The 14,000-nt window shown below is 36.8% G+C and overlaps 2 protein-coding genes across 5 annotated transcripts in view; both read right to left on the reverse strand.

Annotated features, from left to right (window-relative positions):
* Nucleotides 1-331: 331 nt before the first annotated feature.
* Nucleotides 332-2,988, reverse strand: LOC133854650 (uncharacterized). The gene is made up of 7 exons (XM_062290897.1): nucleotides 2,573-2,988; nucleotides 2,351-2,408; nucleotides 1,920-1,988; nucleotides 1,750-1,845; nucleotides 1,232-1,321; nucleotides 689-756; nucleotides 332-402 (listed from the first exon to the last, which is right to left on the reverse strand). Exons 1-6 carry the CDS (start codon nucleotides 2,719-2,721, stop codon nucleotides 706-708), a joined length of 513 nt encoding a protein of 170 aa, XP_062146881.1. The 5' UTR covers nucleotides 2,722-2,988; the 3' UTR covers nucleotides 332-402; nucleotides 689-705.
* Nucleotides 2,989-7,161: 4,173 nt separating this feature from the next.
* The window catches only part of LOC133854666 (lysine-specific demethylase JMJ17), a 38,822-nt gene continuing 31,983 nt past the window's right edge, over nucleotides 7,162-14,000 (reverse strand). Inside the window, exons 29-34 of one of the 4 annotated variants that reach the window (XM_062290914.1) lie at nucleotides 10,490-10,634; nucleotides 10,063-10,212; nucleotides 8,491-8,586; nucleotides 8,286-8,381; nucleotides 7,987-8,186; nucleotides 7,162-7,588 (exon numbers count right to left, since the gene is read on the reverse strand). In XM_062290914.1, the coding sequence (XP_062146898.1) occupies nucleotides 7,348-7,588; nucleotides 7,987-8,186; nucleotides 8,286-8,381; nucleotides 8,491-8,586; nucleotides 10,063-10,212; nucleotides 10,490-10,634 (928 nt within the window). In that variant the 3' untranslated portion in view covers nucleotides 7,162-7,347. Of the gene's footprint in view, nucleotides 7,589-7,986; nucleotides 8,187-8,285; nucleotides 8,382-8,490; nucleotides 8,587-10,062; nucleotides 10,213-10,489; nucleotides 10,635-11,638; nucleotides 11,747-14,000 lie in introns of those variants that run through there. The other 3 variants (XR_009896832.1, XR_009896833.1, XR_009896834.1) reach the window with 3 other exon arrangements.

Here is a 14,000-nt window from a genome sequence, read left to right on the forward strand (position 1 = left end):
ATTGTTCCACAAGTCAGAGCTAAACGACGCTTTCAATTCAATAATAACATGCTCAAAGCACTGTTTTTATTTTTTTCCCCCCCTTTTTCTTTTCTTTCTTGCTTTCTTTCTTTCTTTCTTTCTTGCTTTCTTTTCTTTCTTTTCTTTTCTAACTTGGTGATAGCTGCAATTTAAATTCTTTTAGGAAGCCTTTTATAGTTTTCATAGATTTTAACCAAATTTCATTGAAATTTACATTCCTAAAGTTCCCAAAAAAAAAAAAATCATTAACATAATATACGACAGATTACACAGTATGTAATGGAAAAATTTGAATGATCCACTTGGTTCGTTGCCATCCTCACCGACGGTCTGGACATCGACGGGTCCGAATTTGTTTCCATTGCCAGTCTTGTTAGTAAGCTGCAGTAGTTCACTAGATTAAAAATAGGAAAACGCTTGGGGTACTACAACCTCCTTACAAACTCATGTAACACTATCTTAAATGTAAAAAAATAAAATTAAGCAACAAAATTTGACAGGCAAATTTAATTGTTTAGCAGCACATGGCCACTTGTATTAGCAACACTCATAAAAATACGATAATGAGAAATACACTTTTTGTAACATGGTAGGGATTCATTAAAAATGTTGTTAGTACAACATTCAGAAATAATGCCATTATGTAAATGAATAACAAGCCACTTACAGCAATTTGGAGACATCTTATTCTGCCGCTTCCAACTTCATCTTCCTGTTAGCATAATCTAGGTATCCCTGCATGCCAACATATAAGTAGATGTCACCATGCACTACATTCTAAATGGCTATTCTGAAAATAGCAAATCAATCATTGTGTAAATACTCTCAAATATCTTCTATGTAAGACTTCAAATATCCTAAAAATTCAGAATGCTGAAAGTTCTATAAGCAAGATATGAAAAGTTTTCAAACATGAAACATTTCAGTCACCTGTTGGCTGCATTACAATATATATAGACTGTCAATACGTAAATCTCTAATCCTACCAGGGAAAATCTTGAATGAAAAATTGTAAATCTCTACTCCTACAAGAGATGATACTTATTGACAATTTTATATCTAACAGCATACTGATGAGTCCATTGTGCTTTACATTTAGGAACTGAAGCGAGCCCATAGTGTTTTACATCGACGACTTGTCTCTTAAATATGTCAAACACACTTGACCATTTGATTTTGGTGGAGCATATGAGAAGAATGAGAGCATTACCTGGAGTATTCCAACAGCAGCAAACTTGTCAATTATCGTCTTTGCTTGAACTGGATGCAAGTTCAAAGGCTTCAACATTAATTCCACATTCTGCAAACAGTAACATGAACTTCAGGACTCTGACGATAAGCCAGAAGAATATGAATAACAAAATGTGCAGTGAGATCCAGAATCTATGAATCATAATAATTTTCCAATTTTGGTTGGCAGTCCGTTAACGTATCCTGGGCAAAGGCTGGGTTTCCAATAACTTCTCAAATAATTCTTAATTCAATTCAACTAAGCCTTAATCACAGTCAAATTGGAGCCGGCTTATGAATTCTCGTCAACTAATCCAGGATAGCCAAATGTATTATTTTCTGTCATTCTATCCTATCTAAAACTAAGCTCTTTGTGATCTCCATTATTAACATATCCTTCTTAGATAATGTTGGTAGTTCAGGTACCATACTGAAAAGTGATATTTTCAACATTTTGACAAGGAAAATTAGAAAGCTCATATAGCTATATGCACCAACCTTTGATGTAAAGCGCTCGTCCCAATAGGTGTAGTTCAAACCTTCAAGTTTCTTCGTTTTACAGAGATCATCAATGAAAAGCTTCACTTGCACAGCCTAATCAAAGTAGAAAAATAAATGCAATCAGGGAAAGAACAAGAATCTATGTCGATGACTCAATAAAAACTCACATCTGGAGAGCTTCGCTGTCTGTCGAAAGGGCAGCCAACAACAAAGCCCACAAGAGAGAGTTCAGAGATCTGTGTATGAACAGAAGAAACAGTTATGACTGTTGACTCTGGACTGAAGAAAATCTCAAAAGTTCAAAATCATGCAACATAAACACCCAATTACCAGGATAGAGAACTTTTTTACGGTAAAAGAAAGCCTCTTGATAGTTCATCAAACAGACAATACCATTTGTGATGACATAATAATAGGATTGACACGTTATTCCACAACAGTAACATGACTGTTCAGTTCTTTTGATCATACCATCCTCTTTTATGATTTAAGATGACACTGTCTGACAATCATTTCCATTTAAACTCTTACCCTGAATTTACAAGAATGGAAAAAAAAAATACAATTTTTAAAACGAAAACCAACAGAAAGTACTCACCAGACTTTGAAAGTCACTGGCCATGAGACCAATGTTTGATTTCTTCCTTAGCAGAACACTGCATCACCAAAGATAATTAACCCACATTTATGCCATAGAAAAAAAACATAATACTTCAATGGAAAACGGATGCCTGAAAAAGCTTCAATTTTTAATGGCCTTTAAAATGCTTACTCAAGCACAGTTTCATGGTATAATCATCACTGCAAGAAAATATCATACCTCAGAGGAGAGGCAATTTGATTGTGAGGGTCTGAAACAGCTAGCCCCACATACTTGTCGCCCACATCCAAACCAAGCAAACGACCCCGTTCTACCGCATTCGACTTAAGCAAGTCATGGAACAAGGTCCAGGGCTTCACGTACCTCATCGTACCAATCAGACCATTCAACAAACACCCTATTCGCCACTCTGTGAAGTTACTCTTACGCAGATTAACAACGCAAAAGGGAATAACATGGGCTCTTGCGCCGTCGCTGTGGTGGTGGTGGTGGAACCGTGACGTGGTGGTTCGTTACCCAGTCGATCGTGGAGAAGCTTTGGGCGTGAGCTGCTGGTTTGTGCAGATTGAACGTGAAATCAGGGCCGCTGAACGTCTATTTGAAGAAGACAACGGCTGTTTGGCTACAGGCTTGGCCAATTCAGGTGTGCTTTCTGTCCTGCCTATTCCAGTGTGAGGATACACTTATTCCTGTTCCGGGCTTGTGTTATTCTTGTTTTGTTTTTAGAGCTGAAACTGTTTAGCTGTGGGGTTAAGACAGAAAATCATCCTGCTAAAGGTAACCACCACCTTTCAAGATCTTACTCCAACAACTTATCTAAATTTATTATCTATTTTATTAAAATAATAAATTTTAGAATATTTTATTCATTCTAATTAAAAACTCATCTCTACCCCCCCCAAAAAAAAAAAAAAAAAAAAACCCACCAAATAAAACTCTCTATCTATAGTAGCATAATCAAAAGATTTAAAAAGCATGAGTCATTTTTTAGGATTTAAGAAGCTATGAGCCAAATATCACTCTAAACTGAAAAATTTTACAAAAAAAAAATTTGTATTTGTTAGATGAAATAAACTTAGCAGTACATTGGTTTTATATACAGGAGATGAACCCCTCATTTTTCCCTTATAGTATATTGTATTTTTTTACTATTACTTTTTTCAAACATTTTTTTTCCCATACGGACATTTTTCTTACAGTCATTTTATAATGGTTGTTTGGTTAAAACGGTCATTTTTTAACGCAATAATTTTTTTAACGGTCATTTTTCTAACCGTCATTAAAGTTCACTACTATTCTGCACCATGCTATAGAAAGAATTACAATCCTTGAATTGTTTATAAAATTGGAAAAAACTGTAAATGTGAATACGAGTTTTTTTTTTTTTTTTTTTTTTTTTGTTGAAGAAGTAAAAAATAACTACTAAGTAATTATAATCACAAGCAACAATGAAGAAAAAAAAAAAAAAAAGAGAGAGAGAATGAGAGAGGCAAAGGCCCAAAAGAAATATTAAAAAAAAGACGAAAGTGTTAGACTTTTTTTTTTTATAGATAATGGGATGAAAGACTTTTTTATGATTTGCTTAGATATTCTAGCTAAAAGTGAGAGATACATAATCCATTGGGAATGCTCTTAATAAATATATTACATTCACAATCATCGTATATATAGTCAATTCGTGCCATTTTTCCTTCACAATAAGGTTTGTGCATCATGTGGGACATATGGTACAATTTTGGTGCCAAATAAGGTATAATAGCCAGACACCTTCTAGTCGCTCGATTGGGTCGATACCTTGGCTGGAATAAGGTTTACACATCATGTGGGAGTCGTGGGACATATTGTACAATTTTGGTGCCAAGTAAGTTATAATAGTCAGACACCCTCCAGTCGCTCAATTGGATCGATACCTTAGGTGGCAAGCAACTAGTGATGACACAAGTATGACCCCACCCTATGTAGTCGCGGTACTCAATGTAGCTCTCGAATCCAAGGTAGTTAAACATTTAACTCACAATAGGCTACAAAGTCAAGTTCGTAAAAATAATATTCACATGCCCCAATTTCTTCACTTCTTTTTCCTATGGCGGCATGCCATCGAGGTCAGTATAAATTTCCGGTTATGAGAACATTATTAATTTCATGGATAAACACATTAATTAGAAATGCAATTTAAAAAAATCATTTCTCAAAATATTAGGGCTCATGATATATGCTCAGGAGAAATTATTTGAACATCCTATAGAGATTAAAAAGGGGATCGTGGATTATCTTCAAAGCTTGTTGCATGTTGCTCCACTTTGCAATCTGGTCAATGTTAAAGTACGTCTAGTTAGGTTGCACCCACTTGACCAAAGCCAAGAATTTTTATGAACTCCAGTTTCCTAGTGAGTGTTGTTGGGCAATGGAGGAAGATTATGGTACCCTAAAATATGGCACATAACAAATTTAAATTTTGGGTAAGAAATGGATCTTATACCTATTTCTGGTTTGATAACTAGGGAATAACATTCTCTCTACTCCAAGTGAAATGCAGATAAACCATTTTATGGTCCAGATTATATTTTACAGTATCTAACAGTGTATATGTTGCATAGTAATGCATACATTTCCACATCATTTAAATTTAATTTAATTTTTTAAAATGATTTGGCATCAAGCACACCATTAGATGCTATGCAATCTAATATGAACCATGAAATAGTTCCTCTATTTCTAATGTGACGATGTAGACATAACATATACATCGTTAAATGTTGTGAATCTAATTTAGACCAAGAAATGGTTCCTCTCCATTTCAGGAGATGATCATATTTTGACAAGTAGCACCAATTTGAGCATCTTGCAGACCAATTTGGAGAGATGTACTTATGACTTAGGCTAGGATGAAATGCCACAGTCTAAGTCACTACTTTTAAGTATCAAGTGGAATTGGAATCCTCAAGCTTGATTAGTGTAAATCACCTTAAGTCCCACTAATATCCTGATAAAACTAGGCCTGCCTATGTCTCAACTGGGCTTGATGAAACGCTGCAGTTTTCCATCGTATAGGCCCTTCCTGTCATTGGTTATTTGGTTCTCAAGGAACAAGTGTTACATGTAAAGTAGCCACTCTTATCGCCCCCTCTAGCATTTTTTTGATTGAAAAATAAAATTAGTGGAATTGGCCATTTGTTTAATGTAGGGGGTGGATGGTGAGCAAAGATGCTACTCCTACAGATTTCAGGCTTAAATCTTATGAAAGATAAGAAGGCCACTTGCAGTAGATGGATGTCCCTAAGGGCAAATTTTCTGTTTAGAATGCTTGAGACAGCATTCAGTCTATGCTTTACGGGTAAAATGGCATTGAATAGTTTGACATAGAAATGTTCATAGATTGAATACCCAAAGATAAGTTGCAAGCTTACCCAGGATATACATTATACCCTTAGTGGACAAGAGGAAGAAATTTAGGGTTACCTCTTCTTTTATCCTTCCTCTAAAAGCATTTTGTGTTCACTCTATGATAAGTGTAATCTCCCTTGGGCGTAGAGACTGGGAGAAGATAGTGGGTTGGATGTGTCAAAATTACAAGGATTAGTCATAAGAGCTATTTTAAGAATGTATTGTTCTCCATGATATCAGATATTGGATCCAAGTTAGATGGTATACCCTTTATGATCTTCCACCTTCACATCAGAATAGATGGCTTCATAGGTCATGGGATATATCAACCGGTTGCATATCGCATCATTTCATGTTCCGGATTGTGTTGCATCTAACAGTGAATATGGTGTCACCTTACTTAAAAATTTTAAATGACGTGATTATATACTCACCATGTAGCAACATATACCACATTAGATTTATAAATGGTTCATTTCCATTTCACTTGAAATGAAGAGGATCCTATTCCTTTCAAGAAAGTCTTGAGCAAGCATTAATTTCAAAGAGATTGCATTCCACAAAAGGTCTTTAGAAAGCAATGCTTACAACTACTCTCGACTTATGCAGGCCCCTCTCCCACATGAAACACTAGTTGATGAGAAGCTGCAATCCCATGGATGAGCAATGCATACGAAATTCCTTTGGCAATACTTTTAGGTAGCTTCTTGTTTTTGACCCAAAAAACCAAAAAACAAAAGCATTAACAAACAATTCAAAATACAAAACACTCAAACTATTTTAACTTTTATATCACATCACAACCAAAACGCAAAAAACACCGTCTAAAAAGTTGTCAAACCAACCCAATTCGTGGAACCAAGTCATGATGAATTCCAATGCAGCAGAAAGTGTATTAGTCACATGACAGCTTAATCTTTCACTCGACAGTTCAACTAAGAGAGTATGCAACAGTTGTAAATGCTTTTTAGAGGGCGACCCTCTTCCAAAACTTATGGAGAACTTACTCTCCATAGATAACTTGTTTCAACCACCTTTTTCACCTGAAAATTTGAAGGGCCATAGAGACGAGCAAAAAGAATGCTAAAGCTGTTATATGGTGTGAATGAAAACCAAAGACCATCATACTAGTTAGTTGCAAGTCCAAACCAAAAGGTTGAGGCTGCAGAAAACCAACAATTTCCACCAAGGCCAACTCTTGCATTGGTGCCTTGGCTAGGATTGGTTTCTCTTGCTGATCACTTACTATAGTAATATTCTGAGTGAAGAAAGGAGCTTCAGCTGATGCCAGAGGTTAAACATCACAGGACATTCATTACCCCCAAGAGAGAGAGAGAGAGAGAGAGAGAGAAGAGCAAGATAGCAGCAACATCGATCATACATCTTTTCAGCTTACCAACCAACCATATCAGAGGAAAAAGGAATACTAGAAAAGGTGGCATAATTTAATTTTCAAACTGTAGGATCTCAAAATTTTCACGCGCAGATGAGCGCGTATAAATAAGAAAGTACCCTCACTATTCCGTAAGGGGCTGAAAACAGATAATTGAGCTAAAATCATAAGAATCAATTGAATAAATTAAATAATTGATACCTATCTATTTCCATTTTTATTGTTGTGTATGGAAAAATGGAGAGAGACTAGTAACCTCAGCACGTTTTTTAGCTGCTCTTCTGAAAGGCTTCCGATTTCGCCACCTTAACCGTTCAATCCCAACGCCCGAACTATTATTATGATCTGTAATTGGCAGGATCTTTTCCCTTAGACTAGACTCAGCTTTTATTGTTTTCTTTATCAACCTCATGTGTTTAGGAGGAGTTTCAGGCTCTGCCAATCTGGCACAGATTGATCTGTCAAAGCATTAAGAATGAAGTAGTTACTAAAAATAGGAGAGAACGTGCAAATATTAAAAATGATATTATGCTTCCAATAGATGATAGAAGTAATAAACAAATCATTCATATTTTTTGCAAAAACCACCTGGCAAGATTTTATCACCACCAGCTCTTTCATCACAATTTTAATCATTTAAAGAAAAATTCTATCATTTGATAAGATGTGCTTTAAATGCTCCTTTGGAACGCATTAATATTCCATAAAAGCCATGTCAAACAGCATTATCAGCTCTGTATATTGACTAATTTACATTCCCAACCCCAAAATAAGGTCTCAACCATACAGCAAAAATAAAAGATATGCTGATGTAATTACAATTTTCACAAAAGGAATTTTATCTTATATAACTTACCGATCATGACCCACTGATGGTGTTGTAGATAAGTCTTCTGTTTGAGGATTACATGCAGGACAGATGTAGACCTTTGGTGAGGATAGCAATTTAATGCAATCAAAATGGTACCATTCATCACATTGATCACAAGCAATCATTGCTCTCTGATCATACGGCTTTCGACAAATGCAATAAAGTATACTTCGAGTTCTTAGTAACTGCAACCACCAAACGGTAGCTGATCAATGAAATGCCAAGAAAAATATCTCTTAAGCTTAATTTCCTTCTCTACGTAACACAGAAACAATAATCTTTACCTTAATTTCCTTCTGAACGTAAACAGGCAAACTTTCACCTTCCATAATAAGTTCAAAAACTTTATCTAAGCTGACAGCCCCAGAATCTGCTGCAACCTGTACATAAAACAGAAGAGCCAATGAGAGAGAGAGAGAGAGAGAGAGAGGAGAGAGAGAGAGAGAGAGAGAGAGAGAGAGAGAGAGAGAGAATCAGCAATTTCTAGACCTTCTTGGCATGTTCTGCCCATAGCAAGGCAAGGCGCTTCGCTTCTGTCAGTCTTTTCCTGTAGTAATCTTCAGGTGGAATGTTCATAGCCAGACCCTGCCACACATTATTGACCGAGTTTATCATCTATGACACATTAATGCAACTTATCTGTGAAACATTAATGCAAAAGATTTGCATTTTTGAGGACTAAATTTTAAACCAAGAACTGTATATATGCATATATGTGAATAATCAAGGAGGTATTCCTCACATGCTGCATCTTCTTGACAAAGCTCGTGTTTGAGGAATATACATTTGTGTACTAACACTACAGGTTCATTTTTGTTCTTTCAAATTAGTTCATCTGTCACCAATGTTTGAATCAACTAGTGTTTTGTCCTTCCTTTAGGAGTAACTGATATTGAAGTGAACTCTTGAATTATGAGAAGGGCCAATACAGAACAGAAATTTTATAGTAATGTGTCCCTTGTGGGACGGAAGGGAAAGAATTGGTTGATTAAGTAGCTACTACTATTTGTCCCCAGAGAAGCCAAAATAAAAAGGCAGCCCTTTCAATGAAGTATATACTAAGAATGTTAACCATATTTCATTTTCACAGGAATATTCTCTTACAACAAATTCTCTTTAACAAACTGAAAGCTCAATAATAAGTAATACCAAAGCAAACCAATAACATCTTGTCGTAATAGCTTGAGCATATGCACAATGGATGCTGAAGCATTACTGAGAGCTATATAAGAACTATTACAAAAAGGATTTGCTTGAATTGACTGCCTATACCAACTACCTGTAGGCTCAAACTGAATCTGTGCCATTCTATGAATGGTAGAAAGTAGTCTTCACTAACACAAATCAATTATATTACTCCAGCCCTAGCCAAGTCTCCTACTCCCTCGTTCTATAAGTTTTTATTTCTTCATCCTTTCCTTTATATACAAGAACTTGTCCCTCCATAGAACCAGAGACGCAAGGCAGAAGCCAGTAGATATTCAACACTTCAATAAATTTGAAGAGAGAACATAGGCATTAAATCATTCCGCATACTTGTGGAATTGATTTACCATGTCTTTCTCATTCCTTTTTAATTAGTACTTCTCAAGCTGAAGAAATTTTAGTTTAGAATAATCAATGGACACTCTTGGAATATGCTATCCTCATGTCAACTACCCACTTTGATAAATACCACTCATGTGAAAACTCTAGAGAATTCTTTTTTTTTTTTTTTATAGGTAAGCAAAGCAGTTTATAAAAAGCGTACAGGCGCCCCTAAGCATACCGAAAAAAAAAAAAGAAAAAGGAAAATCTCCCACAAAACCCAAAAACAAGTGGAAACCCAAATACCCTATAACATAACCAACCCACAAAACCTAGAGACCACTACATCACATCAAGGGCCTTTTTGCTAGAACCAAAACCCCTGGCATCATAATTAATCGAGCAATCTAAATTCTTCCCCTCACGACTCCCTTTGAACTTAGAAGTAGAGACTGAAGCCTCTACAACAAATAACCCATCTTAAGAATGTAGAATATTCCTAAAAGCCAAGTATTAGTGGTCGATAAAACATACCTCTTTTAAATGCTGCTGAATCTGTTGGATTGTGGGCTTTTGTAAACCCTCTAATAATGTATTGACTTTGAATCTCCACGAGTATCTTGCAAATGCCAGATCAAGGTTGCAATTACCTTGATGATCATACAGACCTGCCACTTCAATGGCCTGTGTAACAAAACCACTTCAAATGAGTAAGAATATATATTGCGGTTTTCTCTCAGAAAATATCAGAGAATCAGAATTGCAGCTATGTTGCATTTTATGCTAACCAACATCTCTTGCAAAACAAAAATTAAAATCAATTATGCACTGAGGAAATATATCAAATCAGCGAGGGGGGGGGGGGGGGGGGGGGGGGGGGGGGGGTGGAGTACAATACTACAACCAAATGCATCTACAGCTTAATATATCAACAGAAAATGGTGCAAGTCTCAACAAGTACCTTAATAGCAGTAGTTAGCTTTTCAGAGACAATGCTGAGATCTTTATCAAAATAAGCTAAAGCAAAATCAAGAATTTCCGTCAAACAAGTTCTGCATGCCAAAGCTTGATCCACAAGTTGTTTCAATGCATCTCTTTCCTCAATCCTGTAAAAACCAACAGCAGTTCTCAATAAAATGAGATATTCACCTTAAAACATTCAAATATACAAATTTGATAACCCATTAAATAATCTATTATCTGCAAATGCAAAAGCAATTGCATGGTATCCAGCTAATCCACAAGCCTAACAAGAACAAAAGACCCAAAACCACAAAACATAGGAAAGCCAAAAGCCAAATATAAGATGGATCAGGCAAGCCATCCTTGGTCAGTATATGAATCAACTGAAGATGAAGTGAAGACACCCAGTTTACAGGGCACATCATCAAGCTTAGTTTTTGGTTGCTAACAATCTGCCCAGTGTTAGCAGCACCTTGAAACTCAGAAGTCTGTTAATTAAAATTTGTATGCTATATCTCGTAGGAGGATTCCCATGCTGATAGGTTATTCTTATTCAATGGTAAGGCAATGAACTACTAGACATCAGTCTCAATGATCAAATTTTAGAACAGAAGCTCTCAAGCCATCTTAATTACTTCTCTGATGGCTCTAACTTCAGCTGCTAGAGCTGAATCAGTTTGAACAGAAAAAGTATTTTGCATCCAAAACATGTCGTTGATCATTTCTTGCTATATTTCTTCTCTTTGATAAGTGAATGCATTTCATTAAAAGCGCAAAGGTACAACCCAAGTACACAAGAGGTATACAATAGAAACATCTAACCAGAAGGAGAAAAAAAATCAAGAAAACCACAAAAGCTAGACAAATGAAAACAATAAAGGGCAGCCGTCCATTGGTAATGGGTATTGAAGAATAAAGCTTTTAATTCCACCACCGTGCTCTCACGGTCTTCAAAATTTCGTTCGTTTCTTTCTCTCTAGATGCACCACATCAGGTAAGACAGCACCAACATCGACACAGTTGCACTATGAGGACTACAAGATAGCCCTCTCCAACATGCGAAAAAGCCTACCACTCATCTAGGCATGACCTAATGTAACCCAAAAAGACAAAAAATTAGAAGTTCATAAAGCACCAGCAATCTCACAGGATAGTAAGAGACGATTAACGGATTCCCCACTCATTTGACACATGCAACACCAGTCTTCCACTATGATATGCCGCTTCCTCAAATTATCTGTAGAGAGAATCTTCCCTAGCATGGCCAACCAAACAAAGAACACCGTTCTCAGTGGAACATTTTTTTTTTTTATAAGCAATAAACTAGTTTTATTAAAAGCGTAAGACACCCCTAAGTACACCGGAAGTATACAAGAGAAAACACCTAACTATAAATCGAAAAACGAACAAGAAAATCGCCAAAACTAAGCAACAAATGGGACACAAAAGCCACCGTCCAAAGATACAAAGTATGGAAAAAAGAAGCTAAAATATCCTCCAAGGACCTCTCCAAATCCTCGAGACACTTATTATTTCTTTCCTTCCAAACACACCAAAGAATGCATGTTGGCACCATCTTCCAAATCGCGGCACTCCTCGGCCTTCCAGACGTCCACCAACAAGCAAACAAATCAAAGGCTCTCCTAGGCATAACCCAAAACAAACCAAAATGAGTTAAAAGAGCACTCCACAAAGCGTAAGCCACATCGCAGTGAAGAAGAAGATGATCCACCGATTCCCCGTTTTGCTTGCACATGCAACATCTATCCACCAAAATAACATGCCTTTTCCTGAAGCTATCCATTGTAAAGGATATTACCTAGAGCCACCAACCACGCAAAAAAAAGCCGCCTGCGAAGGAGCATGAGTTCGCGACACACTCTACCAAAGAAAGTGACTCCCCACAAAGCAAGCCAGATAGCTAAAAAAAGACCCAACCGTGAACAAGCCTTTTGTGGAGGAGACCCACCTCAGTGGAACATTATTCCGCCAAATACTCTTCCAAGGGAAAGGAAGCGGCATATCAAGTTCATAAAGCACCAGCAATCTCACAGTAGAGTAAGAGATGATAAACGGATTCCCCACTTATTTTACACATGCAACACTAGTCTACCACTATGATATGTCGCTTCCTCGAATCTTTTCCCAAGCACGGCCGACCAAACAAAGAACACCATTCTCAATGGAAACATTATTCCACCAAATACTCTTCCAAGAGAAATAAGTACTCTCACAGCGAATCAGTACCCTGTTATGGTGTTGGGTTAAGTCCCGCAACAAGCACAACCCTCGTGTTTAGTTGCCACCGTTGAGTTTGGATCTCATAGTTGTTGAGAGGGTTGCCCAAAAGCAGTATGTAAGGTGTACCCCGTAAAAGGCCCTTCCCTTTTTGGCTTGTTGTGGGCGAGGAGGGATTCGACACCCTGAAACCATGTTTCATAGCCACGTGCTCTAATCCTTTAAGCTACAGGCCCCACCTTATCTGTCCATTATTCATTTAGTTTATCGTTTGTATGTCTATTATCGAAACATAGATAATGAATAAATAGGAGTTAATACCATTCCAATTGCCATTACAAATGTAATTAGTATTTTTGTTCAGGACGGACATCTGCAACGTCCTCCCACGCTTTTTTTTTTTATTTTAAATATACGACAAACTGAAGAATGAAACTCAAAGGAATTGACGGGGGCCCGCATAAGCGGTGGAGTATGTGGTTTAATTCGACGCAAAGTAGAATGATCCTTTTTTTTTTTTTTAATAAGTACCTTATAGAATAATCTAACATCAAATAACCCTATCTTGGAAGTAGGGCTGGCAATCTGGGTTGGCATGTCGGGTTGACCAACCCACCAACCTGTAAAGGGTCAACCCTGACACGACCCATTTAAATTAGCGGTTGTTATGACACGACCTGTTTAATAAACAGGACGTGTTGGGTCGACCCGACCCGACATGAATAACCCATTTAATAAACATGTCTTGTTGGGTTAACCCAAGCACGACCAGCTTGGCCTGTTATTTGAAAACTAACTCAAATAAATGAATGACCAATTTGACCCGACCTGCATAACCCACTTACTTTAAGGTTTAGGTTCTTTTCTTTTCTTTCTTTTTTTTTTTTTTAAAAAAAAATTGTAATAGGAAATAATAATAATAATTTGATTCTAGTATACGGGTCAACAGAGTCACCCATGGGTTAAGAGGGTTGACCCAAGGATTACACGTTTATTACACAGGTTAATTCGGGTTGACCCAAATCCGATTAAACAAAACTATAACCCGTTAATTTTGTGTTGGGTTCGCAGTCCATGTAAAAAATTGTCAGCCCTACTTGGAAAGGGCCAAATAAAGCTTGTCTTCACCCTCCCATCTCAGTCTAAAGGAGTACAACATAGTAAAGAATAAGGTAAAGAAATCCACCTCTCGGTCTTGTGCTGCTCGAATAAAGCTAACATTCCATTGGTGAGAGTCAGTAGAAATTTCCAAATGATCAGACACAAAAGCA

The sequence above is a fragment of the Alnus glutinosa genome, chromosome 13 (assembly GCF_958979055.1).
Source record: "Alnus glutinosa chromosome 13, dhAlnGlut1.1, whole genome shotgun sequence".
NCBI lineage: Eukaryota > Viridiplantae > Streptophyta > Magnoliopsida > Fagales > Betulaceae > Alnus > Alnus glutinosa.